Source organism: Plecotus auritus (genome assembly GCF_963455305.1).
Source record: "Plecotus auritus genome assembly, chromosome: 3".
NCBI lineage: Eukaryota > Metazoa > Chordata > Mammalia > Chiroptera > Vespertilionidae > Plecotus > Plecotus auritus.
In genome coordinates, this window is record NC_137772.1 from 13,595,823 (window position 1) to 13,621,201 (window position 25,379).

At 45.5% G+C, this 25,379-nt stretch overlaps 1 protein-coding gene across 3 annotated transcripts in view; it reads right to left on the reverse strand.

Annotated features, from left to right (window-relative positions):
- The window catches only part of SLC7A2 (solute carrier family 7 member 2), a 59,748-nt gene that overhangs the window by 33,292 nt on the left and 1,077 nt on the right, over positions 1 to 25,379 (reverse strand). Inside the window, exon 2 of one of the 3 annotated variants that reach the window (XM_080661171.1) lies at positions 7,334 to 7,642. The exons of the other annotated variants lie outside the window; for them this stretch is intronic. Within the exon in view, the coding sequence (XP_080517297.1) occupies positions 7,334 to 7,390 (57 nt within the window). The 5' untranslated portion in view covers positions 7,391 to 7,642. The remainder of the gene's footprint in view (positions 1 to 7,333; positions 7,643 to 25,379) is intronic. 3 annotated transcript variants of the gene reach the window in all.

Below are 25,379 nucleotides of genomic sequence, written 5' to 3' on the forward strand. Positions count from 1 at the left end.
CATCACACATGAAACGCTGGTGGGCACACCTCGTGGGGGGCCTTGGAGGCAGTTCCCCACCCCGCCTTCGCTGCAGCATTCCTTTCTTCTCTGACAGGTGGTCGTCCCCACGGCAAGGCCAGGCCGCATTCTCCAGGCATCCTCTGTGCTCGTGTAGCTCTCACTGCCACAAGCCCTTCCCCCGCCTGAAGGCCCCTATAACTCCGGCCCATTGGCCTCATTCTGCCCTAAGAGCAAAGGCGGGAAAGCCCTCATTCAAATAGCTACCATCCCACGACTTCTTTCCTCTCCGAGAAATACATTAATTCAAAGTCTGAGAAGCACATTTTGAAAAACCCTAACTTTAAATGACACTCCCAACAAGCCAAAGCATTTCAGATGTGGTCACGCAAACACAGAGTCTAATTTGCTTATTTTCTTCCTCCAATTCTGTATACTCCTATTTATTCTTTTTGCCTTTTAAAAACATATTTTTATTGATTTTAGAGAGGAAGGGAGAGAGAGAGAGAGAGATAGAAACATCAACGATGAAAGAAAATCACTGATTGGCTGCCTCCTGCACACCCCCTGGGGATCGAGCCCACAATGAAGGCATGTGCCCTTGACCGGAATAGAACACGGGACCCTTCAGTCCGCAGGCCAATGCTCTGTCCACTGAGCCAGACGGACTAGGGCTGTGTTATTTTTAAAGATGCCACAATCCACCTCAGCACAGTGCACAGAGCTTTGCTGGCCCGCTCCTGGCTCTCCTCCGCCCATCTTCTGCCTCCTGCTCACGCCCTCCAGCTACACTGTTTCCTTTGAACTTGCTCTGAACTCGAAGCCTCTCACTGCCTCCAGGCTCTCTGCATAGTTGCTCCTTCTTCCTGGAAAGTTACCCCTCCTCCTTGCCTAGAGAGCTCCCAGCATCCTCCACCCCTTCTCCCGGGAGCTGAGGAGGGCCTCCCTGCCACTTGTTCCCACAGCACTCCGCTTTCTGGTTCCATAACCTAGAGCAGTGGTCGGCAAACCGCGGCTCGTGAGCCACATGCGGCTCTTTGGCCCCTTGAGTGTGGCTCTTCCACAAAAGACCACGGCCTGGGCGAGTCTATTTCGAAGAAGTGGCGTTAGAAGAAGTTTAAGTTTAAAAAATTTGGCTCTCAAAAGAAATTTCAATCGTTGTACTGTTGATATTTGGCTCTGTTGACTCATGAGTTTGCTGACCACTGGTCTAGAGCTTGTTTGTTTAATCCTTTATGACGCTTCTTTCTTTAATAGGATCAGAGTCAAATGCCTTAGATGAACATGTTTCGGATGAACTGGCCTCCTGTAAAAGATATGTGGAAGCACCTATCAGTAAACAGGTTCCTGGTTTGGTTATCAAATGAAGATGAGGTGATTAGGGTGAGCCCTAATCCCAAAGGACTGGTGTCCTTATGAGACGAGGAAAAGGCCATGTGAAGACAGACACACAGGGAGAATGCCGGGTGACGTCAGAGCAGACGGTGGAGGGATGCAGCTGCAAGCCAAGGACACCAAAGCTCCATGGCCACCACCCAAAGCGCCAAGGGCCCCGGAGGGACTCTCGGCCAGGGTTCCAGAGGGAGGCTGGCCCTGCTGACCCCTTGATCCCAGACTTCGGGTTTCCAGAACTGTGGGTCAGTATGTATTTCTATTCGAAGCCACCCAGCTTGTGGTACTTTTTCATGGCAACCCTAGGAAACGAATACACTCCTTTAGGCTAACAGCTTCTGGAAGCAAGGCCTGCATTTTACTCATCTGTCGCGTTCTCAATGGACCGAGAGTGATTAAAATATACATAGGAGTACAGTAAACGTTTGGTCAGTGAGTGGATGGCTCATCCTTAGTTTATACTTCACTAAAACGCCCAGGTGTCTGTTTTTTCTCCCAAAGATGTTTACACACACTGGTCTTCTTGATTCCGTTGTGTTTCACTGATTATTTTGAAACCTAAATCCAGAATTTTAAACTTCACATGAGTGGTATTTGGGATTATGTGTAATTACGAGTCCATCAGCCAGTCAATGTATTTAGCACCCTACCTATCCTTATGTCATTGTCAATGTGATAAGCATGTCTTCTATCTCAATCCCAGTAAATAAATGATAAACATGCTTACACATCGCAGGGCCAAGGACAGAGCACCATGGCAGGCCACCAAGACTGTCTCTCCAAGCTGGTATCGACCTGTTAATCAACACTCTGGGCAGATCATGCAACTAATGGGAAACCCACATTTCTCTCCAACTTGTCCCAAGGTTATCCTAACACATGCCGTTAAATGCTTGGCCAGAATCCTCACACGTTATGTTTAAACTTCCCAAATCTACCAATCTAATAACCATGGGAAAAGATGGAGTGGAGTTTGCTAGGCATAACTTGTTCTTGCTGAACTCATGCCTTTTGGGAATCGGTCACTTCTTTTCCAACTACATTCCCATGGCTAGTGTTTTGCTGGTGAACCGCGGCCAGCACCCTGATCCGCGGTTTCTATGATCTCCATCGGCCTCCTTCCTTTCCTCTGCTGTCTGTACCTCAGGGCACCTCCAGGACTACCTCCAAGGTGGTTATTCCAGACTCAGATCTACAACTTAATGTTGTGAGAGAATTCATCCGGGCCTGAGACTGTGAACTAGTGTAAGGCAGCTTCAGTTCTCCCACCAATTGGGGTTTCAGGTCCCCTTTCTGTTGTCTGTTGTGTCCCCTGGTGAGACAGCCACTTTCCAGTAATGACAAAAGCAAACTAGGGAGTTAGCCACCCTGCCTTCCCTTGGCCACCTGTGGCTCTCACACCGGCTTCCCCTTTTCTTTCTCCTCCCTGACTAAGTTTCATAAAGATTCAACTTAAACATCCCTTTACTGTTTTTCACAGATTTGTACCATTTACTTTCCTCTCCCATCTTTTAAGTCTGAGCACTTCCAATGAACTCCCGTGGTAGCCACGAGTTGTCGTATCTGTCCCTCTTGTCCCTCACACGGAGCAGTCCACTAGGATTTTGACTGTATTTGTCTTTACTTCTTTCCCAATGGCATGGTTACATGTAGTCCATGGAGTTAGATCTATATTTTTTGTAAGCATTTAGAAGTCTGCTTTATAAAAATGAAGGGTACACAGACTGAGTCTGCCAGCTGGTCAGTGCAGAACATTCTAGGGTGTAAGCAAATGATTTCCTTGTTACCAAGAGACAAACATCCTATGAATATTACCAAAAGGTATAACTTGTGCAAATTCTTTGAGCGCCCTAAACTCTCATTACCCAGACTCCGTATTGCATTCATCTTACATCAACAAAGATCACGTTTGTTTAACAGTCTTTCACGGGAGGGTTTCAACAACCCCCCTGCGGGAACATCCTTGTTTGCAGGCAGCAAAACAGCGTTTCATCATCTGTGGCTCCGGCACCATGGACTTGGGCATGACCTCTGAGCGTGAGCTCACACACACCCAAACGCTAACGAAGCATGCACAATTCTACCGTGATAACTGGAAGGAAAACAGCTCATTGTCCCATTAGAAGCCCCTCCTTCCAGATTAAACCTGTGCCTCCCTCAGGACTTACCACTCCTACAGTGCTCACCTCCGAACCTGCATCTGTGTTGTGTCCTTTTCTAGGACATCTCTTTAAAAAAATGTTTTTATTGACTTTAGAGAGAGAGGAAGAGAGAGGGAGAGAAACATCCATGAGAGAGAGAAACATCCATGAGAGAGAGAACATCAATCTGAGAGAGAAAAACATCCATCTGTTGCTTCCTACACACTCCCTACTAGGGATTGAGCCCACAACCCAGGCAGGTGCCCCTGACTGGGAATCGAACCAGCGACCCCTCGGTGCACGGGAGGACACTCAACCAACTAAGCCACACTGGCCAAGCCAAGGACATCTTTCTGGGAGTGTAAAGATAATTTATTGAGGAATCAGGAGAAAATGCAACAAATACTAATTCCAGCTATGATTTGGGACCACTTTCTTGTTTCATATTCTAGAGATTGTTTGATTTTTTTGTGTGTGAAGATTTCTAAACATTTTCTTTTTCTTCAGAGAAATACTTACAACTGAAATATCCTTTCTAGTGCGGCAGATCGAGAGCCCAGCACCTATACGATACCCAGGGAAAGGCATTTTTCTACTTAAAAAGTCAAGGCAAACTTCTCTGGTGGGCTGAAAGCACACGTTTAATAACACAAATGTAGCAAAATTACAGGGAAAACATGTGGGGAATGGCTCCATTGTAGATTACCACTTTATCTGGACACAGGAAGAGAGTCTAGATCTGAGTCGTCCTTGACTGTTGCCTGATCAATCATTTCTGGTAATTTCTCCACCTCTAAAAGTCAAAGTGCATCAGAATGCACACCAGAGCACAGAGAACAAATGCCGGGTGCCAAGAACTTGTTCCCGATGGCATACCGTGGCTCTGTCTTCTCCCCTGCTACCAACAAGCTAGAAAAAACATCAGCCTTAGATGTGAAAGTCACACTATGTATATCAATACTTCAGCCAATTATTTGCTCATTCCTGAGATTGGTAAATTAAAGGGGGAAGGAGAATAAATGGCTTTCAGTTGCCCCTTTACAATGGCAATGACAACAAACAATTATTCTCATCTTCCTGGCATCAAAAAGAAATAAACACCTTTAAAAAGCTCTAATGAGAGTCAGGTGTGATAACATGACCACCCACATTCATTGGATCCTAGAGCTGGCGTGGAAAGGGCGTGGGGTCTTAGAGGCAGGCAGAGTTTACCCCTCAGCCCCCCTTCACACCGCTAACATGAAGACGTTCTCATAAGGTTGAAAGGAAGGTCAAAGGAGAAAATGTATGTGAAGTGCCCACTACAGAGCAGGCCCTCAGGGGATGGCAGTGGCTGTTAATCTATTACCAGAACCCGCGCAGACACATCCTTCCAGATTCAACCTGTGCCTCCCTCAGGACTTGCCGCTCCTGCAGTGCTCACATCGACATGTTTCACATTCATGACTTGGAACACCAAAAATAATCCATGTATAGAAGCCACTCACTTTTTATGTAAAGGATTTGTAGATACACAGAAATAAAGATTTAGAATAAAATGGATTGCCAGTCCCATACTCTGACTTTTAATATATTTTTATTGATTTCAGAGAGAAAGGGAGAGGAAGAGAAAGGCAGAAACATCAATGATGAGAGAGAATCACTGAGCAGCTGCCTCCTGCACACCCCCTAAGGGGGATTGAGCCCAAACCCGGGCACGTGCCCTTGACCGGAATTGAACCTGGGACCCTTCAGTCCGCAGGCTGACGCTCTATCCACTGAGCCATACCGCGAGGGCCCATGCTCTGATTTTAAAAGAGACAAACTGAGGCCCGGGACATTTTCCAGGCACACAGACAGCTCCTGAGACTGGCTCCAAATGCAGGTCTCCCATGCCACCTGTGCTCTGTCGATGACACGGGTGGCTTACACCCCGAATTCTATCTCCCACTGTGCATGAACACCCTCGGAGCCTTGGGGTGCTCAGAAAGGAAGGGGTTTGCTTACTAACCAGGTGACGCGCGTGGCACCTCTGCTCAGTGGTTCTCCAGCTCCCTCGCTGAGGGCACATCAGGGGAAAGCCCCGTGGGACCAAAGGGGCAGGCTCCCCTCTATCCTGGCCCCCACCCCCCCTCCTCTTCCAAGAAATTTTATATAAACAAGTCTATTCCTCTTTATCCAAATTTTAGAAGTGGGGGCATTTAGAGGAAAGAAACCCCTGACTTTGCTTTTGAAAAACAAAAGTCATCTTTCTTAACACAAAATCCCCTTGTGCTCAGACATCAGTGTACTGACATTAGAGTCTCCCAAAGGCTCCACAGCACAGCCTTTTAAATGCCAGGAGACCTGAGAAAGCAGAGGCATAATCTTGCAAATATACGTAACTGTTAAATCTCATGGTTCAAGGATATCTTTCTCATGTCATCATTGCTTATCGAAAACTATAAAATATACCCACACTACTAATTCTTAGCAAGTACATGAGGATTTCTGACTCCAGAAGTACAGTGGGCTGCATTTCTTACAAAAATACACCTAAATCCTGGATAAATTATAACATAATATAATAGAGCTACCCAGAAAATAATGAAAATTTTCTAAGACAGACAGATACAAGCAGGATAAACGTGAATGCGTGAGCTAAAAGTAGAACAGTGGATGCTAAATTAATGTGAAGGGAGTAAGTGCCTCTGTACGTATGAGGCCTCGGGTCCTCTCAAGATGAGAGAGTTGGAAGCAAGACTGTGCGAGGGCAGGACAGAGGGGCTAAGCCAGGGGTGGGCAAACTTTTTGACTCAAGGGCCACAATGGGTTCTTAAACTGGACCGGAGGGCCGGAACAAAAGCATGGATGGAGTGTTTGTGTGAACTAATATAAATTCAAAGTAAAGGAGCGGAGGGGAGAGCAAGAGAACCGGATAGAACAGCCGGATCCGGCCCAAGGGTCGTAGTTTGCCCACGGCTGGGCTAAGCAGTGCAGGTGAGTGGCAGTCTTATGCACTTCATCAGAGAGTCTCTTCGCTTACTTGGATATACACAAATATAAACCCTCTCCAGAGGAAAGCCCACCCTATTCAGGCCTTCGGGATTCCCACTGATTACATTCAATATAAAATGATTCACAATCAAAAATTCTCAAATGCACACAAAATAAACCACAATGCTTAAGAGTCAATGGAAACGACCAACAGATTTAACTCCCTAACACTTCAGATACTAGAAATACCAGACAAGCATAGGGAATGAGTATGCAGAAAACGTTTAAAGAAAACAGGTTAAATGTTTAAAATGAATTAAAACAAGAGGCTACCAAAATTTAAAACTCAGTGTATGAGTTAATCAGCGTATTGGGCACAGCCTTCCAGGGAGGCTGAGAACCTAGTCTATTTTGAGCAGTTATGTATGTGCCCAGGTGAAAACAAACGCAGATGCTGAGGACAAACAGCCCTTTTTATGATATCATCTGAGAAAATGTGGTAAGACACAGTAAGAATCCTGTGCAGTCCCTCCTCTCGGCCACTTTCTAGGGGGGCACAGCTGCTTTGGGTCCGAGGACACACGCTCAGCACAGCTTCGCTGTGGCCAGAAAGGTTCTTAGTCTCCAAGGCCCCAAGTATCGCCTGTAACATTGCCCTCCTCTTGCCCAAGAGGTTGTGCAGCTGTTCTAGTCATTAGTGTACAGTCTCAATGATATTCCGTAACTTCAGTTCAAAGAACTTGCCCAATACAATTTCCCGAGCATGCCCACGGGGAGTTCTCTCCCTGAGGAAGGTGCTGGACAGAAAACTTTCAACTGGGGAACAAAAGCATTAAGAAACTTGCCTTCACGTTTGGGCTTGCTTTCTTCCTTGTGCAACTGGCTGCATGCCAGCGATGCATCGCTCTGACACCGGGAGAGACCTGGCTTTCTTCAGGGCTTCGCCTGGGGTTTTCCTCCTTAGCCAAGCAGACTCAAGCACCCACGCTAATGAGAGACCTGCTGCCAGAGGCCTGCCGGAGGCCACCGCCCAGGGCATACAGAGCAGAGTCAGAAGCAGACGAGAGCCCAGGAAGTCCCATCCTCCGGGGAGGCTGACCTGAAGGCCCAGAGCTGGAGGACCAGGATTCAGAGACAGGCAACGTGCAGTTACCCTGGGAAGAGAAAATGGCAGCAGGAATATAAAAGGAGAGAGGGACTGCCACTGACGAGGCTCACAGAGAATGCAATCATCAGTTTAACATTTGAGGAGAGTTCTGGTAAGTTCCTAGAATGAGACATGTTCATAGAATGTACACAAATATACTCTCACCACAATGGCTTTTCCTGCGGCTGCCGCGCCTATGAACTAACATTAATCAAGGGCATTTCATGTATCAACCCAACTAAACTGCCCAACAACCCTAGGAGGCAGGTGCTACTACAATCTCTGGAATACAGATCAGAAAACCAAAGCTTTGAGCGGTTAAATACTACCCAGTATATATCAGAGTCAGGATCCGAACTCCAGCCTGCTGACTCCCCACAGTAAGATATAATATGGGCAGCAGCCTTTTCGGAGCAATGTCATAAAGTCTCGTAATTAAAAAAACAACCACACACAAAACACAACTCCCCCCGCCCCCGAGATGGTCCATTTCTGTTACAGCTGCTGAAGGTTCTGATTGGTGTGCACCATCCAAAGAGAACCACATCGAGGTCACATTTCTTTCAGAGCTCAGGTTCCCACGGTGAGCACAGGACTGAGGAAACAGAGCGAGTGCTCTGAGGAGCAAAGCGTTAACCAGCCACATCCCAGAAAGCAAAGCACAGACCGTTTTCTGCCAATAAATCGTCCGGTTATGAAGTACACACCCTAAACGGAGATGAAATTCTATCCAGAGCATGCCTTAAGGAATGGCTTGGTTAAAAGCCCGTGTTAGCTAATGATGACGTCATCCAGCTCAATACAGCATGCTGAAGAGTTGCAGGATACTGCTCCTTTAGTTTTGAATTTGGGAGTAGAAAGGTGGGAGGGGAGGGAGGGAAGGAAAGAAAAAGGAATCAATATGGAATGTGCAAATAAAAAGAATTAATTGGGATCCTTCATTGGTTTACTGCTATGTTTTGGGCACTGGATAGACATTATTTCATTTAATCCTCACAACCACTTCAGCAGAAATGGCCCATCTTCAGATGATGAACCTGATGTTCAGAGATGCTAAGTAACTTGCTCAAGATCACGGAGCTAGATTTGAACCCAAGGTTGTGAGACTCCAAAGTCCACGCCCTTTCTTCTATGCCACACAGCCTAGAAGCAAGGAAAAATGCAGAATTATGGCTCTTGGCAGCAAAACACCAACTGATGAAAGATAATTGGAAGGTCATTATCCAGATGTCACCAAAAAAAATTTTTGGAAGACTTTGGAATTTTAAAACCTCATCTCCAATGGAGTTTAACCTTTCTAATTCATAAACCATTATTATCTTAAGACTGAAAGTATAATCATTATTAAAATATAAGCAAAGGAGAAATAATCTAAGGACCAATAAAAATAACTAGGTAAGCATCATAACTTAGGTTTGTATTAAAATTCTAACATACTGGGGGCTGGGAGGAGGGGAGTAAAGCTTGGAGGGGAGGGACTAGGAGATATCTGTACTACTGTCAACAATAAAAAAATATATTTAAATAAAAAATAAAATTCTAACATACATTAAAACTCACTTCTTCTAGCTACCAAAACCTGCAATAATCCTATATAATAAAGAGGTAATATGCAAATTAACCCTCACACCCTCACAAGATGGCTGCCTATGAGCAGGCCAGCAGGGGGGTTAGTGAGGGATGACCAAACGACTGAACAGCAGGCTGCATGGGACGACCAGGCTGATGGGGGAGCCGTGAGGGGTGACCAGGCCAGCAGGGAGGGTAGTTGGGGATGACCAGTCCAGCAGGGGGGGAAGTTGGGGGCGACCAGGCCAGCAGGGGGGGGCAGTTAGAGGCTACCAGGCAGGCAGGCAGGTGAGCAATTAGGAGCCAGCAGTCCAGGATTGTGAGAGGGATGTCTGACTGCCAGTTTAGGCTGGGGATCGGGCCTAAACCGGCAGTCGGACATCCCCCAAGGGGTCCGGGATTGGAGAGGGTGCAGGCTGGGCTGAGGGGACCCCCCCCATGCATGAATTTTGTGCACCGGGCCTCTAGTCCTATTAAAAGCCTATGTGGTCGTCACGCCCTCATGCCGTGATGCCCTCACGCCACAATGCCCTCACGCCACAATGAGCGATCACCAGGAGGCTGCATACGCAGCAGGCACGCGCGGGTGGGCAGAGCTGTGTACGTGCGCGGGTGGGCTGGGGTTTGACACTGCGTGCGCAGCATGGAGGCAGGTCCCACGGCTCCGCACGGTGAGGCCAGGGGTCCCGCGGCTCTGCATGGCACGGAGGTGGGACCCCCAGCTCTGGCCTACCTCTTTGGGGCAATCCATCGAGGAGCCCCGGATGGGTGGGTGGGGCCTACCTCTTTGGGGTGATCAATCGCGGGGCTCCTGCACTGTGAGAGGGCACAGGCCAGGCTGGGCCTCTGGTTTAATTTCATGCACTGGGCCTTTGGTTTAATATAAGAAGGTTTTTAACATAAAAGCTGAAGACTTTGCTGCTTTTACTAAAACACAAGGTTTTCTGAAACACTATTCATTTTACAATTTGTCTAGTTCATTCCTTATCCATCTCTTGGGTTCTCAAATACCTAGTATTATTAATTTTCCCCATATTTCGGAATTCAAAACTTATTTCAGAACAAATAAAGCCTTGTGGTCCTGCAAATCACACCTTTCATGTTTTAGTTTTGCTTAGATTTTATTTCAAATGGCCTATGGTAATATCAGAGACCTTCCCCTTCTATTACCCCAAATTTTTCTATGGCCTCGTTTTGTGCCTGCAAATAATTTGGTATAATTCAATTGAAGTCAACAGTGTTTTCTTAATCCACAGAAGGAATCTGTTCGAAGGAATGAAAAGGGGGAAACCAGCAGAGATAACGGATGTATAGTTGCTACATCCTTTGAAGTGTGCCTAGTGAATTCCCTCATGAACTCCTTAATATCACAGAGTCTGCTAGTCCAAGTCTTCGGTTCCTTGGATGTTGGTTGTGGGGCAGGGGAGTGAGCCCCAATATAAGCCCTCCGACTATAAGCTTCAAGAGGGCAGGGATTCTGTTTGACTGCTTTGTCACAGATACCTACAGAGCACCTGTCACTCAGAGCGCTCAAATATTTCTGAACGTTTGGGTGCTTGGCGGTAGCCACCATCCTTTTCCTCAAAGCTAACCAAGTATGGACAGTAAAGAGTGACCAGAAGAGGGTGAGCGGTCTGGAAACCACGTCAACTTGAAGAAGAATTAAAGAAATCGCAGGCATGTGGGCAGAATAAGCAGGGATGGAGCAGGAGCCCAGAGGGAAGCCTGCTGGGAGTCTGCCAATAAGCTCTGAGAGTGACCATCCACGTGCCGGGCAAGGCACTGGAGTCTCTGTCTTCTCCTCTTTGCAACAGAACTGCTGTAAGGAATAAGTGGACAAGAAAGCCTCTGGCAAATACCAAAGAGCTTTAGAAACACAAGCTGCTGTTATTTCTACATTTTGCTTATTTCGATCTTGGCTGGGGGAGTCTTGGGGGAGTGATGATCACTTCTTTAAAAAATGTGAATGGCAACGTGTAAGAAGAGGACTCTGTCCATATTACACGAGAAGACAACAACTCCAAATAAAGGAAATAAATGCAGAAAGGGTATGGTATTGACCCAACAACATGCAGACCTCCCTAATCAAGAGTGTTCCTGCCTATAAGAAGCTGCCACTTCCTAAGGGTGTCAGGTTTTCATTGTTTTAAACAGAGAACATGCATTTCAGAATGATTCAGAAATGTCTACAACCAGGTTTAGTTAGATAGGTATTAGCTAAGGCATCTGCCAACTGAGATTCTATGATTTAATGGTACGATTTCTTTTTTTGTAGCTGAAAAACTAACTTTTTCATGATTCCCTGCGTATCTATACACAAAGTTAGGTAACAGGTAGCTTACAGTGAAGTCCATATTGCCCAAACCTTCCACCCAACTCAACATCCTCCTTCCAAAGAGCAGCAGTCATGTAAGTTCACAGTAACTAGAACATAAAAAAAAACCACAGGTATGTCCTCATAATATTGATGACTTTGGAAAAGGGTCAAGGGCCATTACATCATTACATATCCACCATTCAGATCAAGTAAATATTGATTTGGTAAACCTCTCTTAAGTTTAAAGGTTCACCTGATGCAACAAGCCTACTTCAGTGTAGACAACAATAATTCCGCTTTCTCTCCCCCTTTCCCTATACCCTTGGGTGGAATATTTCATCCCGAATAGCAGGTACTACTAATACCTTTAGTAACAGCTCTACCAGTGCACCTACCCATCACACGTAAAACGCTTTCCCCCAAGACCGGAAAGAAAAGCTCTGTCCCTCCCTCTCCCGCGTGGCCCAGACAATGAAAAAGTAAGCAGTGGGGATAGTCAGGCCACACACGAAGAGATGTCATCTTTCTCATTTCAATTCATCCGTCTCCACCGCAGTTATCCTCATTACTGTTATGCTTCCAGCACTTAACATAGCTGAGGCTTATTTGATCCTTTTTACAAGATAACATTTGGGCTGAATGAAAGGATACTGAAGGCACTAGTTTATGAGTATGGGATCGAAGAAGCAGGAAAAGAACCTTCTGCAGAGCAGAACTGAGCTCTGTTCCCATTCAGAGTGGCTTTCAGAGAAGAGGGAAGTCTGGGAAACTTAGAATTTTAAGTTATTCCAAAATTAGATAGCCGCGAGGAGTCAACTCCCATCAACAGCTGCAAACATTACCCAGTCTCTTCCTCTCCGTGTATTTTTCCGAAGCGAAAATATACTTGGAAAGGCTGTATAGACCAGTGTGCTCTGACATATTTAAAAAGATCTAGAAGAAAAATACAGGTTTTCTGGGCTGCATTCTCATTCCACATCTACCCCGTTCACACCATGAGGGACTCTACTGGGGTTATTCGTTAATGTTTTATCAGTCTCTCCTGCCAACTCCCAGTGTATGTTTTGGGGCACCTGGTATTTTTAAAATGGACTGCTCTCTGGTTCCCCACAGTTCCCCACCATTCCTTACTATTTTGCACTGAGAAAAAGCCATGTCGTTTGTTATTCTGTTCTGGGAACAGAGACGCCAATAAGTCTGACCTAGGATATAAGATCCAAGAGCTCAAAGAATGTGTCCTTTTTCATTTGTGTCTGTATCTACGTGCTCAGGAAAGTTCTGCACGTGGGGGGGCATTCCATAACTACTCAGTGGCCATATGCTTTAAAAGAAAGAAAAATTAAATTATGAAGTTTAACATTTATCTTTGGGCCATTGAGCCCAAGATTTCATTGCATAAAGAATGGCAAATCATGCTGTTATCAGTAATAATGAAATCACTGGTTGTGTATGTCACCGTTTGTCAAGAAGTGGCTTGTGAAGGGACCAACTCTCTAAATTCTGTTTTTCAGCATTTCCGCTGTAAATGGGACATTTCTTTTCAATGGGCAGGCTTGTTGTTTAGGCTTTGTAAAGCCCCCAAAGTTTAGTGCCTTGAAACAGTAAGTCCTTATAACATGGTCATTATCCTTTAAAAAAGCTGAACTAAATCATGTTCTGTCAGAAGATGTTTTTTAAATGTAATAGTTTATTATTATTATTATTTTAAAAGATATTTTTATTGATTTCAGAGAGAGGAAGGAAGAAGGAGAGAGAGACAGAAACATCGATGAGAGAGAATCACTGATCATTGATCAGCTGCCTCCTGCCTGCCCCCTACTGGGGATTGGGCCCACAACCCAGGTATGTGCCCTGACCTGGAATACAATTATGACCTCTTGGTTCATGGTTCAATGCTCAACCACTGAGACACACCGTCTGGGCAATAGTTCTTTTAATCTATCTATATAATAAAAGCCTAAGCGACCGTTAAGGTGGAACGACCAGAATGACCGGTCGCTATTATGTGCACTGATCACCAGGGGGCAGATCGCAACGCAGGAGCTTCCCCCTGGTGGTCAGTGAGTTCCCACTCGGCCAGAAGCCGGGCTCACGGCTGGCGAGCGCAGCGGCGGTGGCAGGAGCCTCTCCCGCCTCCGTGGCAGCGCTAAGGATCATGAGCCAAGTGGTAAGGAGCAGCGAGCAGGTGGACGGTAAGGAGCGAGGGGTCCTGGACTGCGAGAGGGTGCAGGCGGGGCTGAGGGACTTCCCTTCCCCCCGCAAGTGCATAATTTTTGTGCACCGGGCCTCTAGTATAGACATAATGACTAATGCATTAGAAACAGATACTACTTGAATACACACCTAATTCACTGAATCCATCTTGTGAACACTTTTTACAGTAACGAATGCAATAACTGATATAGCAGGATTTCGTAAAGCAGTAAATATACTACTCTAATTCGAATTATGAACTGAGCATTTCCTTGCTCCGCTTAAAAGTCACCCGGAAAAGCACCAACTAAAAGTGATGACTAAGAGAGGCTGACGTCTCGAGAAAACACCACACGGGCCCTTTCGTAGAGTAATGACAGAGTGCAGCTAACGCGGTGCTCGAAATGATGAGGAAGCAGATTTTTCTAAAAACTTACAGACGCTCACTCCCTGTAGCCACTGGTTTGCTTTCGTGCTCTAGAAACCTTGCCAATTATCCTGCAGTCCGCATTCAGAGTCAGGACTGAGGGGAAGGGAGTGTAGGAAGAGAATAGGGAGAGGAGGAAAGTGGAGATACCACCGAGCAGATGCTGACGTGTGGTTTCCCACACACTGGCGTGCTCCCCAATGCCTCTGCCAAGCGCACGCAGCGATGTTCTTCAAGGCTGACCTTATCCAGAGGAAAATACAACCTACGTGCCAAGGACAGCGGACAGTTAAGGGAGACACCCAGAGCACAGTCCACAAACCAGCTCAGCCTTGACAGCTGGGTCTCTGGGGAGCCAGGCTCAGGTGTAACTGGATAGTTCGTGCATCACACTTCCAAGTGGAAGAAGAAAAATGAGAGGGGAGGAGGGGGCAGGGGAGGAGGAGGGGGGAGGTAGGGGGGGAGAGGAGGAGGAGGAGGAGGAACAGGAGGAGGAGGAGGAGGAGCAGGAGGAGGAGGAGGAGGAGGAGCAGGAGGAGCAGGAGGAGGAGAAGGAGCAGGAGGAGCAGGAGGAGGAGGAGGAGGAGGAGGAGGAGGAGGAGGAGGAGCAGCAGCAGCATCTGGAGCCAGCTGTACATGCTCTCTCAATCATAAGCTGACGTATCTTAAACAGCCACCAGCTGCCACTGCCCCCGGCTACATAGCAGGGTCTCCAACATCTGTGAGTAGCAGCACACCAGGTGTGGTCAGAAGAGATGTCAAGAGGCTGTTGGTGGGAACACCTGGGGAATAATACATGAGCATGGGCTGCTTGCCATTTTCCTTCTAGAGCAGGAAAGGAGCTCAGGGATCTGATGCTCTGAGCCCTCTTTTCCAAGGCACTGCAATAGAATTGGAAGGAAATCAACACTTAATATTGGGGATTAAGACGTCAAGGAGAAAATGCTGCGTGTTGGCTACAGTTAGAAATGTTCTCAACATTTTATTGTCTCTAACTCTGAAAATATTCTCATTCCTGCTAGCAGTGAGGCCTGACTTTTCTGCAGGCATGTCTGCACAGGTAGCATCTCCAGCTCACTCTTACGTCATACACACGCCTATGGGGAAGGGTTCGTCACGGTTCTGCTTGAAAAGAAACACAGGCTTCTTCTGAGCTGAGAATCCCAGGACTGATTAAAGTGGTCAGTGCTGACCAGTATGCCCCTAAAGATGTGGGAAAGTCAATTCAGGAAATGATTGCTGTAGAAGTTCCATTGAGTGAACACTAGAGAAAGATTACTTTCTCCTCCTGCAACATGATTCTACACGCATCATTTTCTTGGAGGAAGGAAGGAAGGGAGGGAGGGAGGGAGGGAGGGAGGGAGGGAGGGAGGGAGGGAGGGAAGGAAGGAAGGGAGGGAAGGAGGGAGGAAGGAGAGAGGGAGAGAGGGAGGGAGGGAGGGAGGGAGGGAGGGAGGGAGGGAGGGAGAGAAGGAAGGAAGGGAGGGAAGGAAGGAGGAAGGAGAGAGGGAGGGAGGGAGGGAGGTAGGAAGGGAGGGAGGGAGGGAGGGAAGGAGGAAGGGAAGGAAGGAAGGAAGGGAGGGAAGGAGGGAGGAAGGAGAGAGGGAGGGAGGGAGGGAGGGAGGGAAGGAAGGAAGGAAGGAAGGAAGGAAGGAAGGAAGGAAGGAAGGAAGGAAGGAGGAAGGAAGGAAGGAAGGTTTCTTGCATTCTTTCTTCCCTGTTTACTTCACCCATAGAAATTACGCTTAGTTCACTCAACTGAGCACCTTTCTTCCATTTCTTGAGAACGGCTTGAATTCTGATTCGCGTCTACAAAGCTAGAAGTGAAATTATCTAGTTCAGCATCACTGGTGCCCCTGGTCTAAGAAGGAAAGCATTGAGTGATATGTGACGCAGTGCAGGTCCGTTCTTCAAACAGAAGTCTTTCAACGGAACTCGGAATGACCACTGGTACCAACCACTCCAGCTGGTGTCTGCCCTCAGCACTCCACCTCAGTAACACCATCCTGCCCACCTTACGCCGCCGCCACTGCCACCTCTCACCACCGCGCACAACAGTCAACCAGCAACTGTGAACAGGCTGGACCGGCAGCCAACAGCAAGTCAAATTTTAGAGATCAGCTGTACTAAATACTTTCAAAACTGGGATTAGAGAAACGACGTGGGTTCTCAAGGCTTCCCAAGGGCTCAGAATCTATTCATACTCTTTCCGGTAGTTCGATGAATTAAATGGTGCCTTCAGTCTTCAGAGTCCTGGCACAACTGATCAGTTTTAGAAGTGGTCGGGGATGCAACATACCCAGCGTCAGCAATGCAGGACAAGAAAGAGATCAATACTTTAGCGTTTAAAGTGACAACACGAGGTTGCTTGTCCTTCCCCACCTCTGGTACTCTGCAGCAAAACAAGATCAGAAAAATGTAAATATGCTACTCATTATGCAGAAAGGGCATCTGATCCATCTCAGAGAGATAAAATGCACTATCAACAGAAATTTTATGCTAAGTCCGCTCTTTTTTTTGGTTGGTTCACTGAACTAAGTGCGAACCATCTGTTACCTATGATTATCAGGAAAAAGAAAAATGCTAACAGCCTTTTAAAGAAGACAGCACAGCAGCATTCCAAACACAGCCTACTTGTTTCAAAGCACCATGTCTGAGGTTTAAATCTAATGACTTCATATGGCTTAGAACCTGTAGGTAGAGCCTTTATTTTTAGGTGAAGATTACATTTTTTGTTTTGTTTTGTTTTGGTAAGAACATGCCATTTTAAAAAGTTAGACATCATAAGAATGCCATATACTAAAATGTCTTATTCAAATGTTAATTTCCAAGAAATTTTTTAAAAATCTAACAACTTTTAAGTTAAAATTTTATTTTGATGCCTGTTTATAATATGCCTGCCACGTAAGTAGTGTATGATAGTGAGTGTGCTATGATTCCACAAAAGCAGAATGGCCGGTATGAACCCAGTGTTTCTGTTAAGTCAAAATGTTTGAAATCAAGTCTTCACTCTGGCCCTAGCTGTCTGACCTCAGAAGAGTTATACCTCGTAAGATCTGTTTCTTTGTCTATAAAAAGAGAGCTCTGAAATGTCATTCTCAGAAGCCTGCTCCCCTTCCAAATCTGTCTAGCACTGTGCTTGGCATGTGCATCGTTCCAGGAACTCGGTAACTATCCCGGCCAGAGAAGCCAGAGCTGAACCCTTCAATGCTTCAGAAATTGCCCACAAGACAGGTTTTAATCCACTGTCAAGTTCAGAGTTCAGGATACAAAACCAGCTACCACAACATTTTCACGGTGGCACAACCAATTCATGTACTGCCATCATGAGAATGAAAAGGCAATTTCGTTTTCAAGGTGAAATTCTAAGTTTTGGGAGAGTTTAAAACAGGATCAGCCCAGGATATGCTGCCAAAACTCTAATAGCACAAATGGTACCAACACCCACGCCTGTTTCCCAGCGGCATGTAAATGTGTTTTGTGCTGTTTTCTTGATGAACACAGCACACACAAGTCCTACTCCACCTACACAGCCACAGTGCCACAAATGTAATGCATTTAAAGAGGGCTTTTTTGCAACAAAGCATTACAAATCTCAACCACGTGTAAAGCAAGTTTTGCAAAAGATAAGAATTTCAATGGGGAATTCAACTTTTAAATTGCTCGCTTTGCCTCACTGTTATTCATTGGGCACATTGTTAAGTCAGCATGACGCATAGAAAAAGAAAAACTTGTGGTTATTTTATGCTTTAAAAACGGACCAGGCTGAGGTGATGCTTACCTTGCTCTTTAATACATATAACCTCTTTCGTTCTACTACACAATAAGTTTATCAAATTCCAGACATTTCTACAAGAAGACCCACTTCAGACTGATATTGAGCTATAAGGTCGGATTTCAAATGTCATTCTAAAGATGCTCTGATTTAGGTAAGAAAAGAGGGCACTGGCTATTCTTATCCATTCTTGTTCTTCCTTCCCATTTATGTATATACTAGGCAGGTGTCCTCAAACTGCGGCCCGCGGGCCACATGCGGCCCGCTGAGGACATTTATCCAGCCCGCCGGGTGCCGCTGCCTGTCCTGCTTAGCAGCTGACTCGTCCCGGGTCCGCAGTGCGCATAGGAATTTGTTCATAGTTTTTTTTTAAAACTATAGTCCGGCCCTCCAACGGTCTGAGGGACAATGAACTGGCCCCCTGTTTAAAAAGTTTGAGGACCCCTGTACTAGAGGCACGATGCACGAAATTCGTGCAAGAGTAGGCCTTCCTTCCCCCGGCTGCCGGCACCAGCTTCCCTCTGGCACCCGGGACCTGGGCTTCCCTCCAGCCACAGGCACCCAGGACCCATGCTTCCCTTGTAGCCCTGGCTTCATCTGGAAGGACATCTGGTCTAATTAGCATATTACGCTTTTATTATTATAGATTTGCAACTACTTAATTAGAATGATCTCGGCTAAACTTAGAATCAAACTCATCTCCTGGCCCATCAGTAGACACAGAAATCAGTGAATCTGAGAATTTGGAAGAAAGAAGGATGGTGATGCCAGAGACAATTAAAGTCCGGAGTGTTCCTTTGAGGCCAGGGAACTACTCCCACCAAAGCACAAATGAGAATGGTCTTCACTGTATCATGGTCATAGCTCTTTAACTCAGGGCCCCCCAGAGCCACACCTGTTTCTGAGCCAGTTCTCAGCTTGTCCTTGGAGGCCGGGAGCAGTCTTACATCAGCAAGAGGGAAGGAGAAATGGCCAAGAAGGCCTCATGCTGCCCCAGAGGGTTCTCTCCTCAGATATTTTCCCCGGGAGGTGAAATGGCTTCTGAATTACAGTGTTCTCATCCTGGGTTCCTGAAACATACGTGTCCACTCGTTGGAATTCAGAAAGTTTGAAGTCCCCAAAATCTTACCCGAATTATTGGGGCAGGAGCATCTTACATGCAAATGTATGGGTCTTCTTCCTTCCACTGAAGTATAAACATAAACAGAATGGAGAGGATCTTAAACTTAAAGAGGAAGCGCTCCTTCCATGTCTGTCAAAGAACTCTAAGTCCCATTAGTTCAAATATAGTTGATGAAAACTGTATGAAACGTAGCGTAAGAAAAGAGAGCAAGTCAATGTAATCCCTTCTTTTCAGCCTGAATCTGTTCATGTGCTTTAATTTTCCTCTCTAAGGTCTTTCAGAATAGTTTGAATGGGCAGTTAAATGTCACAGTTTTCTAGAAGCCCAGGGTAGTCAACAATGAGCAATTCTGCCGAGTTATTAATAAGTATTGTTGCTCTCCAAAATGCTCAGCCAGAACTGAAGTCCAAGATACCCAAGTTTTACCAAAGAGCAACTGCAGGAGGACAAAGCAGTGATGGAAACCGTACGGTGATGACAGGACCTAAACTGACGAGCCATTTGGTCTATGTTGGGAACACATCACATATATGACAAAGAGAAAACTTTAGGATAGACTGCCCTCTCCTCCTGATCCCTTCAGCGCTTTGTGTCACTCATCGGCAGCTTTATCACACTCTCCCCACTGTGTGTGCCCTTGTTAACTCCTTCACTGGGTGGTCAACACCCAGGGAACAGGGACCAAGTTATTCATTCTTTGCTTCTCTATGGGCCATAGCTAGATCTGGGCCACAGTGATACACAGCACATATTCATCCAAAATGGATTAACCAACTGCTGATCATGGAAGACTCCAAGTAGCATGCCTCATAGGATATTCTTAGAACCAAAGTGACAAAGTCCTATTTCCTATTCCAAGGGAATCCCAGTGCATCAAACAGTATTCGTTAATCTGGATACTCCTACAATTGCTAAACATGAGTATTGTAAATATGAGTACTCAAATTTATGAGTAAATGTGAAGCTAATATGCATCAAATTTGCATATTAGTTTCCCCAAAATCAAATCCAGTTGCTTCCACCAGACTGATACCTTCTTTCAGACACCAGACAGCATGAATGCGGGGAAGGAAGTGTTATGGCACGGGCTCTGGGAAAATACACTTTGTGTGTGATACAGAGATGATGTCCTACCTCCAGCACTCAAATATATTTCAAGTTCTAGAGAATTTAGTGTGTGATTTTTAAAAGCACACATTGAATTGCATTTGGAAAATCTGCCCCGAGTTCCTATTAAGACAATAAAGAAATAAGGCTGAACATGTAAAGAGTCCTCATTTTCCCTTACAGTTCAATATACAATAACTGTGAATTCCACTAGTGACTATCACCAAGATCTTCGTTTACCACGAGGCCAGCTAGATACCCAGAGCCAAGGCAAGAAAAGACCCTAACATAACAGCCTTTATTTCCTAAGCATGAGCAAGTTACCAACTCACATAATATCTTTGTGCCCACGCAGAAGAATAAAAAGTGACCTTTCAGGTGTATTACTTGCCTTTTTTAATGAATAATTATCTTAAAAAAAAAAAAAAAAGATGATCATGGAAGACTCCATGATCCATAGATGCAAAGATCTTAAAATCTGACAAAAAAAAAAAAAAGAAAGAAAATAAAAGTAAGAAAGAGAAAGAAAGATGCAATAATAAAATGAGAGCATCTAACTAAATCGCACTTTGTTCAGCCTCCTGGCGACATCAAGCTCTACCCACTGTGCTCACTGCATCTCCACTGGGAGAAAGTGGGCTTTGACCACATGAACAGCATTTCATTGGGTGTAATTGTACGAAGACTTAGGGAGCCCAGAGGAAGCCAGAGTGGGTTAAGGAAAGAGAAGAATTTTCCCCACCACTGTGGGGAAAACTAGCCAGAATCAAAAGGAACATAAGAATTCTTTGTTGTGTATTGTTCGCAAAATATGCCAAAAATGACTACAAAACAGTCAGGGCTCTTTTTTCCCCACAACTCCTGGAAGAAAGGTTATGAAATGTTCTTACGTCATCGGCCTCACTGCCCAATCCCAGATGAGGCTCAGGTTGTAAAGAGCGGTGAGAGTGTGCAGCACTGGAGTGGGTGTGTGGTGGAGGTTCTAGTTTTTAATTTGTTTTCTTTTTTTGCAGTGGGCTAGGGAGGAGGCATACAATTAAATGCATGACACTGGCGGCACTAAATCATCACATAGGACACTCCAGCTTGATGATGCAATCTTGGATGCAAGAAACCCCAAGATTTTCAACAATGTATCCTGTCCATGCACACCAGAAAAACAGAGAACCATGGACTCCCCAGAGGAGAGAGATCCAAAGTAAACATTGAAATAAGAACAGGCAGGGGAGGGTGGGTGGGTGGGAAGAGATCAACCAAAGAACTTGTACACATATATGCATGACTCATGGACACAGACAATAGGGTGGTGAAGGTCTAGGGTGGGGGTGGGGGCAGGCTGGGAGAGGTCAAGGGGGGAGGAAGGGGATATATGAAATACTTTCAACAATATTTTTAAAATCCTATATAATAAAAGGCTAATATGCAAATTGAAAGAACAGCGGAACCAGTCACTATGATGCACACTGACCACCAGGGGCAGACGCTCAATGCAGGAGTTGCCCCCTGGTTGTCAGTGTGCTCCACAGAGGGAGCGCCGCTCAGCCAGAAGCCCTGAGCCAGGCTCATGGCTGGTGAGCACAGTGGAGGTGGCGGGAGCCTCTCCCGCCTCCACAGCAGCACTAAGGATGTCTGACCGCTGGCTTAGCCCGCGCTCCGTGGGAAGTGGGCCTAAGTCGGACATCCCCTGAGGGCTCCCGGGCTGAGGGGGCCCCCCCCCTTCACAAGTACACAAATTTCATGCACCAGGCCTCTAGTATAAATATAATCATGAACCCTCCTAAAAGAATAATAAAAAAAAGAACAGAAGATATGTGACCCAGCCTTTTAAACACAAACCACATTAACTAACATCTTAAAGTCAATACTAATTGTACTTACCAATGAGAAAGGTAACTAGTGGCAGTGGAGGCCAGTTTCAGAAATATTTAAAGTTGAAAAGAGTCCCAGAATCACATGAAAAACAACAGCATACTGCTTGCTTCCACAGATTGGTATAGAACAGTTATGTTTACATTGGACAAGAAAAGTTAGAAGGTAAACCACGTTCTGATTATCTTAACTCAGCTAGTTAGAGCCTATAAACTAGTGAGAGCATGGTGGAAATGAACCATCGGTTGTTGGTTTGGTCAGTGGCATCTACCGCATTTCCACAGCCACTGACAATCCTTCTGAAATAATGGCCAGAAAGGCAATTAAAGGAAAATAAGAGAAGCATCAGGACAAATCTGTGACTACCATTTAAACAAAAACACCAAGCACACGTGCTTTTGATGATGGACTAGTAAGTGGCGTCATCTTCATCTAGTCACGTGCTGTTCAGCGATGTTTCGGTCAATGACGTTTCGGTCAACGACGACGGGCTGCATATACGACAGTGGTCCCCTGAGACTGTAATGGAGCTGAAAGATTCCTCTCACCTCGTGATGGTGCAGCCATCATAAGTCACAGCACAACACATCACTCACGTGTTTGTGGTGGGGCTGGTACTGTCCTGAATTATGTGCAGCACATAATACTTGATGATGGTAATGAACGACTGTGCTATTGGTTTATATATTTACTATATTGCACTTTTATCATTATTTTAGGATGTACTCTTTCTACTGAAAAAAATTGCTGCAAACAGTGTACCTTGCTACACTGGCAGCAGCCTCACACATCTTATGTTTGCCGTGTCCCTGGGTTGCATCATTTTCTCTGATTTAATCTCGTGTTGTTTTGTACAGTAACATGCTGTACAGGCTTGCAGCCTAGGAGTGATACACTACACCATGTGATCTAGGTGCGTAGTAGGCTGTGCCATCCAGGATTGTGTACGTGCACTCTGTGAGGTTCGCACAACAATGAAACCACCTAACATCGCATCTCTCAAAACGCGTTTCGGTTGTTGTCCTGTATGACTGCATTAGAGAGTGTGTTCTTACTTTTCTCTGATATAGATGACACTCAAGTCATTTGTTTATAGGTGTTGTTACTCTATATGAAGTTACAACAAAACAGAAAACTTCTCTTAAAGTCCCCCAACGGAGGGTAAGTGCAGAATCCCTCTAAAACTGGAGCTACAAACTACTTTTGGTGGTTCGGTGTCTGGTACAGAGTAGGGACGCACTAATTTTCAAAGAAGAAATACATATTTGAAGACAGATAGAACACCCTTTCTCGAATTATTGAAATCAATGGCATTCACTCAACAATAAAAACATACGGAGCATGCATTATGTGCCACACGTTGTGTTAGACAGTAGCATGAAAAGTTATTAAAACAGAAGACAATGAAAAAAACAATGTCATTAGCTTTTTTTAATAATCAAAGCTGTAACTATGTGGTTTTAAATATTCAGATTAGCCGAAACCGGTTTGGCTCAGTGGATAGAGCGTCGGCCTGCGGACTGAAGGGTCCCGGGTTCGATTCCGGTCAAGGGCATGTACCTTGGTTGCGGGCACATCCCCAGTGGGAGGTGTGCAGGAGGCAGCTGATCGATGTTTCTCTCTCATCGATGTTTCTAGCTCTCTATCCCTCTCCCTTCCTCTCTGTAAAATATCAATAAAATATATTAAAAAAAATATTCAGATTAAAGGTGTACAAATGAGTTGACCACTTAGATTTTCAAAACCACTAGACAAGTGGCATCACATAATTGAAATCTGAAGGCTAACTGAGATTTTTACTACAGGCATGCCTCATAAATATTGCAAATTTGATTTCAGACCACAGCAATAAAAAGACTATTGCAATAAAGTGAGTCTTGATGTTTTTGCTGGTGGAGGGTCTTGCCTTCAATTTGTAGAAAAACACAACATCTGTGCAGCCCAATAAAGTGACACAGTAAGAGGAGGTATGCCTGTATCCAGTTGGATGACGAAACATTCAAATGAGGCACATAGCCCTAAACATGTGAATAGGTAGAAATATATTCACTTGCAAACAGTGCTCATTCTCTAAATGTCTGACATCCAGCATGTAGTCTATCAGAAGCCGGTCCTTAAAAATCAATGTGTCTGTATCCTGTTCAGGGAAACACATGGCAACATCAAGGTGTTTTCAAGGTTCTGTCTGAAAGTTGGCCACCGACGGGCACCGAAATAAAACCAGCAGGTGGTTCTGAACACTTGGAACAGCGCATACCTTTCTGAATAGGTGGATATGCAGCAGCAGACAGAGATACGACAGCAGGGAGGACAGAAACGAGGCTAAATAGAAAGTCCCCAAAGGAAAACTCAAAGGGAAAGCTCGTTTGAAAGAGCGGGCTGAAAAGAGACGCAGCGGCCACGGATGAGGCTCCAGGTCCGGCAGGAAGAGCCGGGAGGAGCAGAGAGAACTTCAGCCAGAAGCACCAGCAGAGAGCAAGCGCCGCCGTGCCATCCGGCAAGGGTGAGCAGGTTTATTGTGGAAAGCGAGAACCACGAGCTTGACACGTCTTCAGGGGCGTATGTTAAATGACAGAACTAGAGGAGAAGACAAGATGAAACACTCCACAATATTCTGGGTGGTTTTTTTTCTCCTCCAACAGCGACCAGGTCCCCCCTCCCAGCCTCTCTTCTCCTTTGCAGGCTCCTGATGCTAAGTCCGCTGATAATGATTAGATACTTTGGATCAAAAGGGCTGTGCTGACGTGGGAAGAGGCCAAGGAGTCTGCAAGCGGAATCCTTGAAGATACCACCCAGATCTCACTCTGGTCTCCAAGGCCGTGACAAATCCTGAGAGATTAAAATGACTTAAGAGAAACGACATTCCCTAACCAAGGCACAGTGGAAACCGAGCGAGGGGTGAGGGAGAAAACGTGAAGATCCTAACAAATGTGGCCTCCGGGAGTCCATCCAGAGTAGACCACTAGCAACGCTGTAGTAAAAGGAGAAATTAAAAAGCGCCTATGATCTTCTGCACTGAGAAATCATTTATTTCATGTTAAGCTTGAGTGCAATTAAAAGGGGGAAAAAGGATTTAATATTACAAAAGGGAAAAAGCAACTATAAGAAAGTATATAATGGATATTCTTACCCTTTATATTCCCTAGAAAAAGACCACAAACACAAATGTTTGCAATGTGCTGAGGAGATAATTATTATTAATTCTGAGGGGGGGGTGGGAATGCCATTGAAGTTGGGGCAAGGATGAGAAAGTACCAACAGAGACACATACACTCTAACTTCATATGCCAGGCCCCCAGCCACGATTCAGATAGCTCTTTTGGCATAACATCTGATCATATCCCCTCGTTAAAAGGAGTGTTTC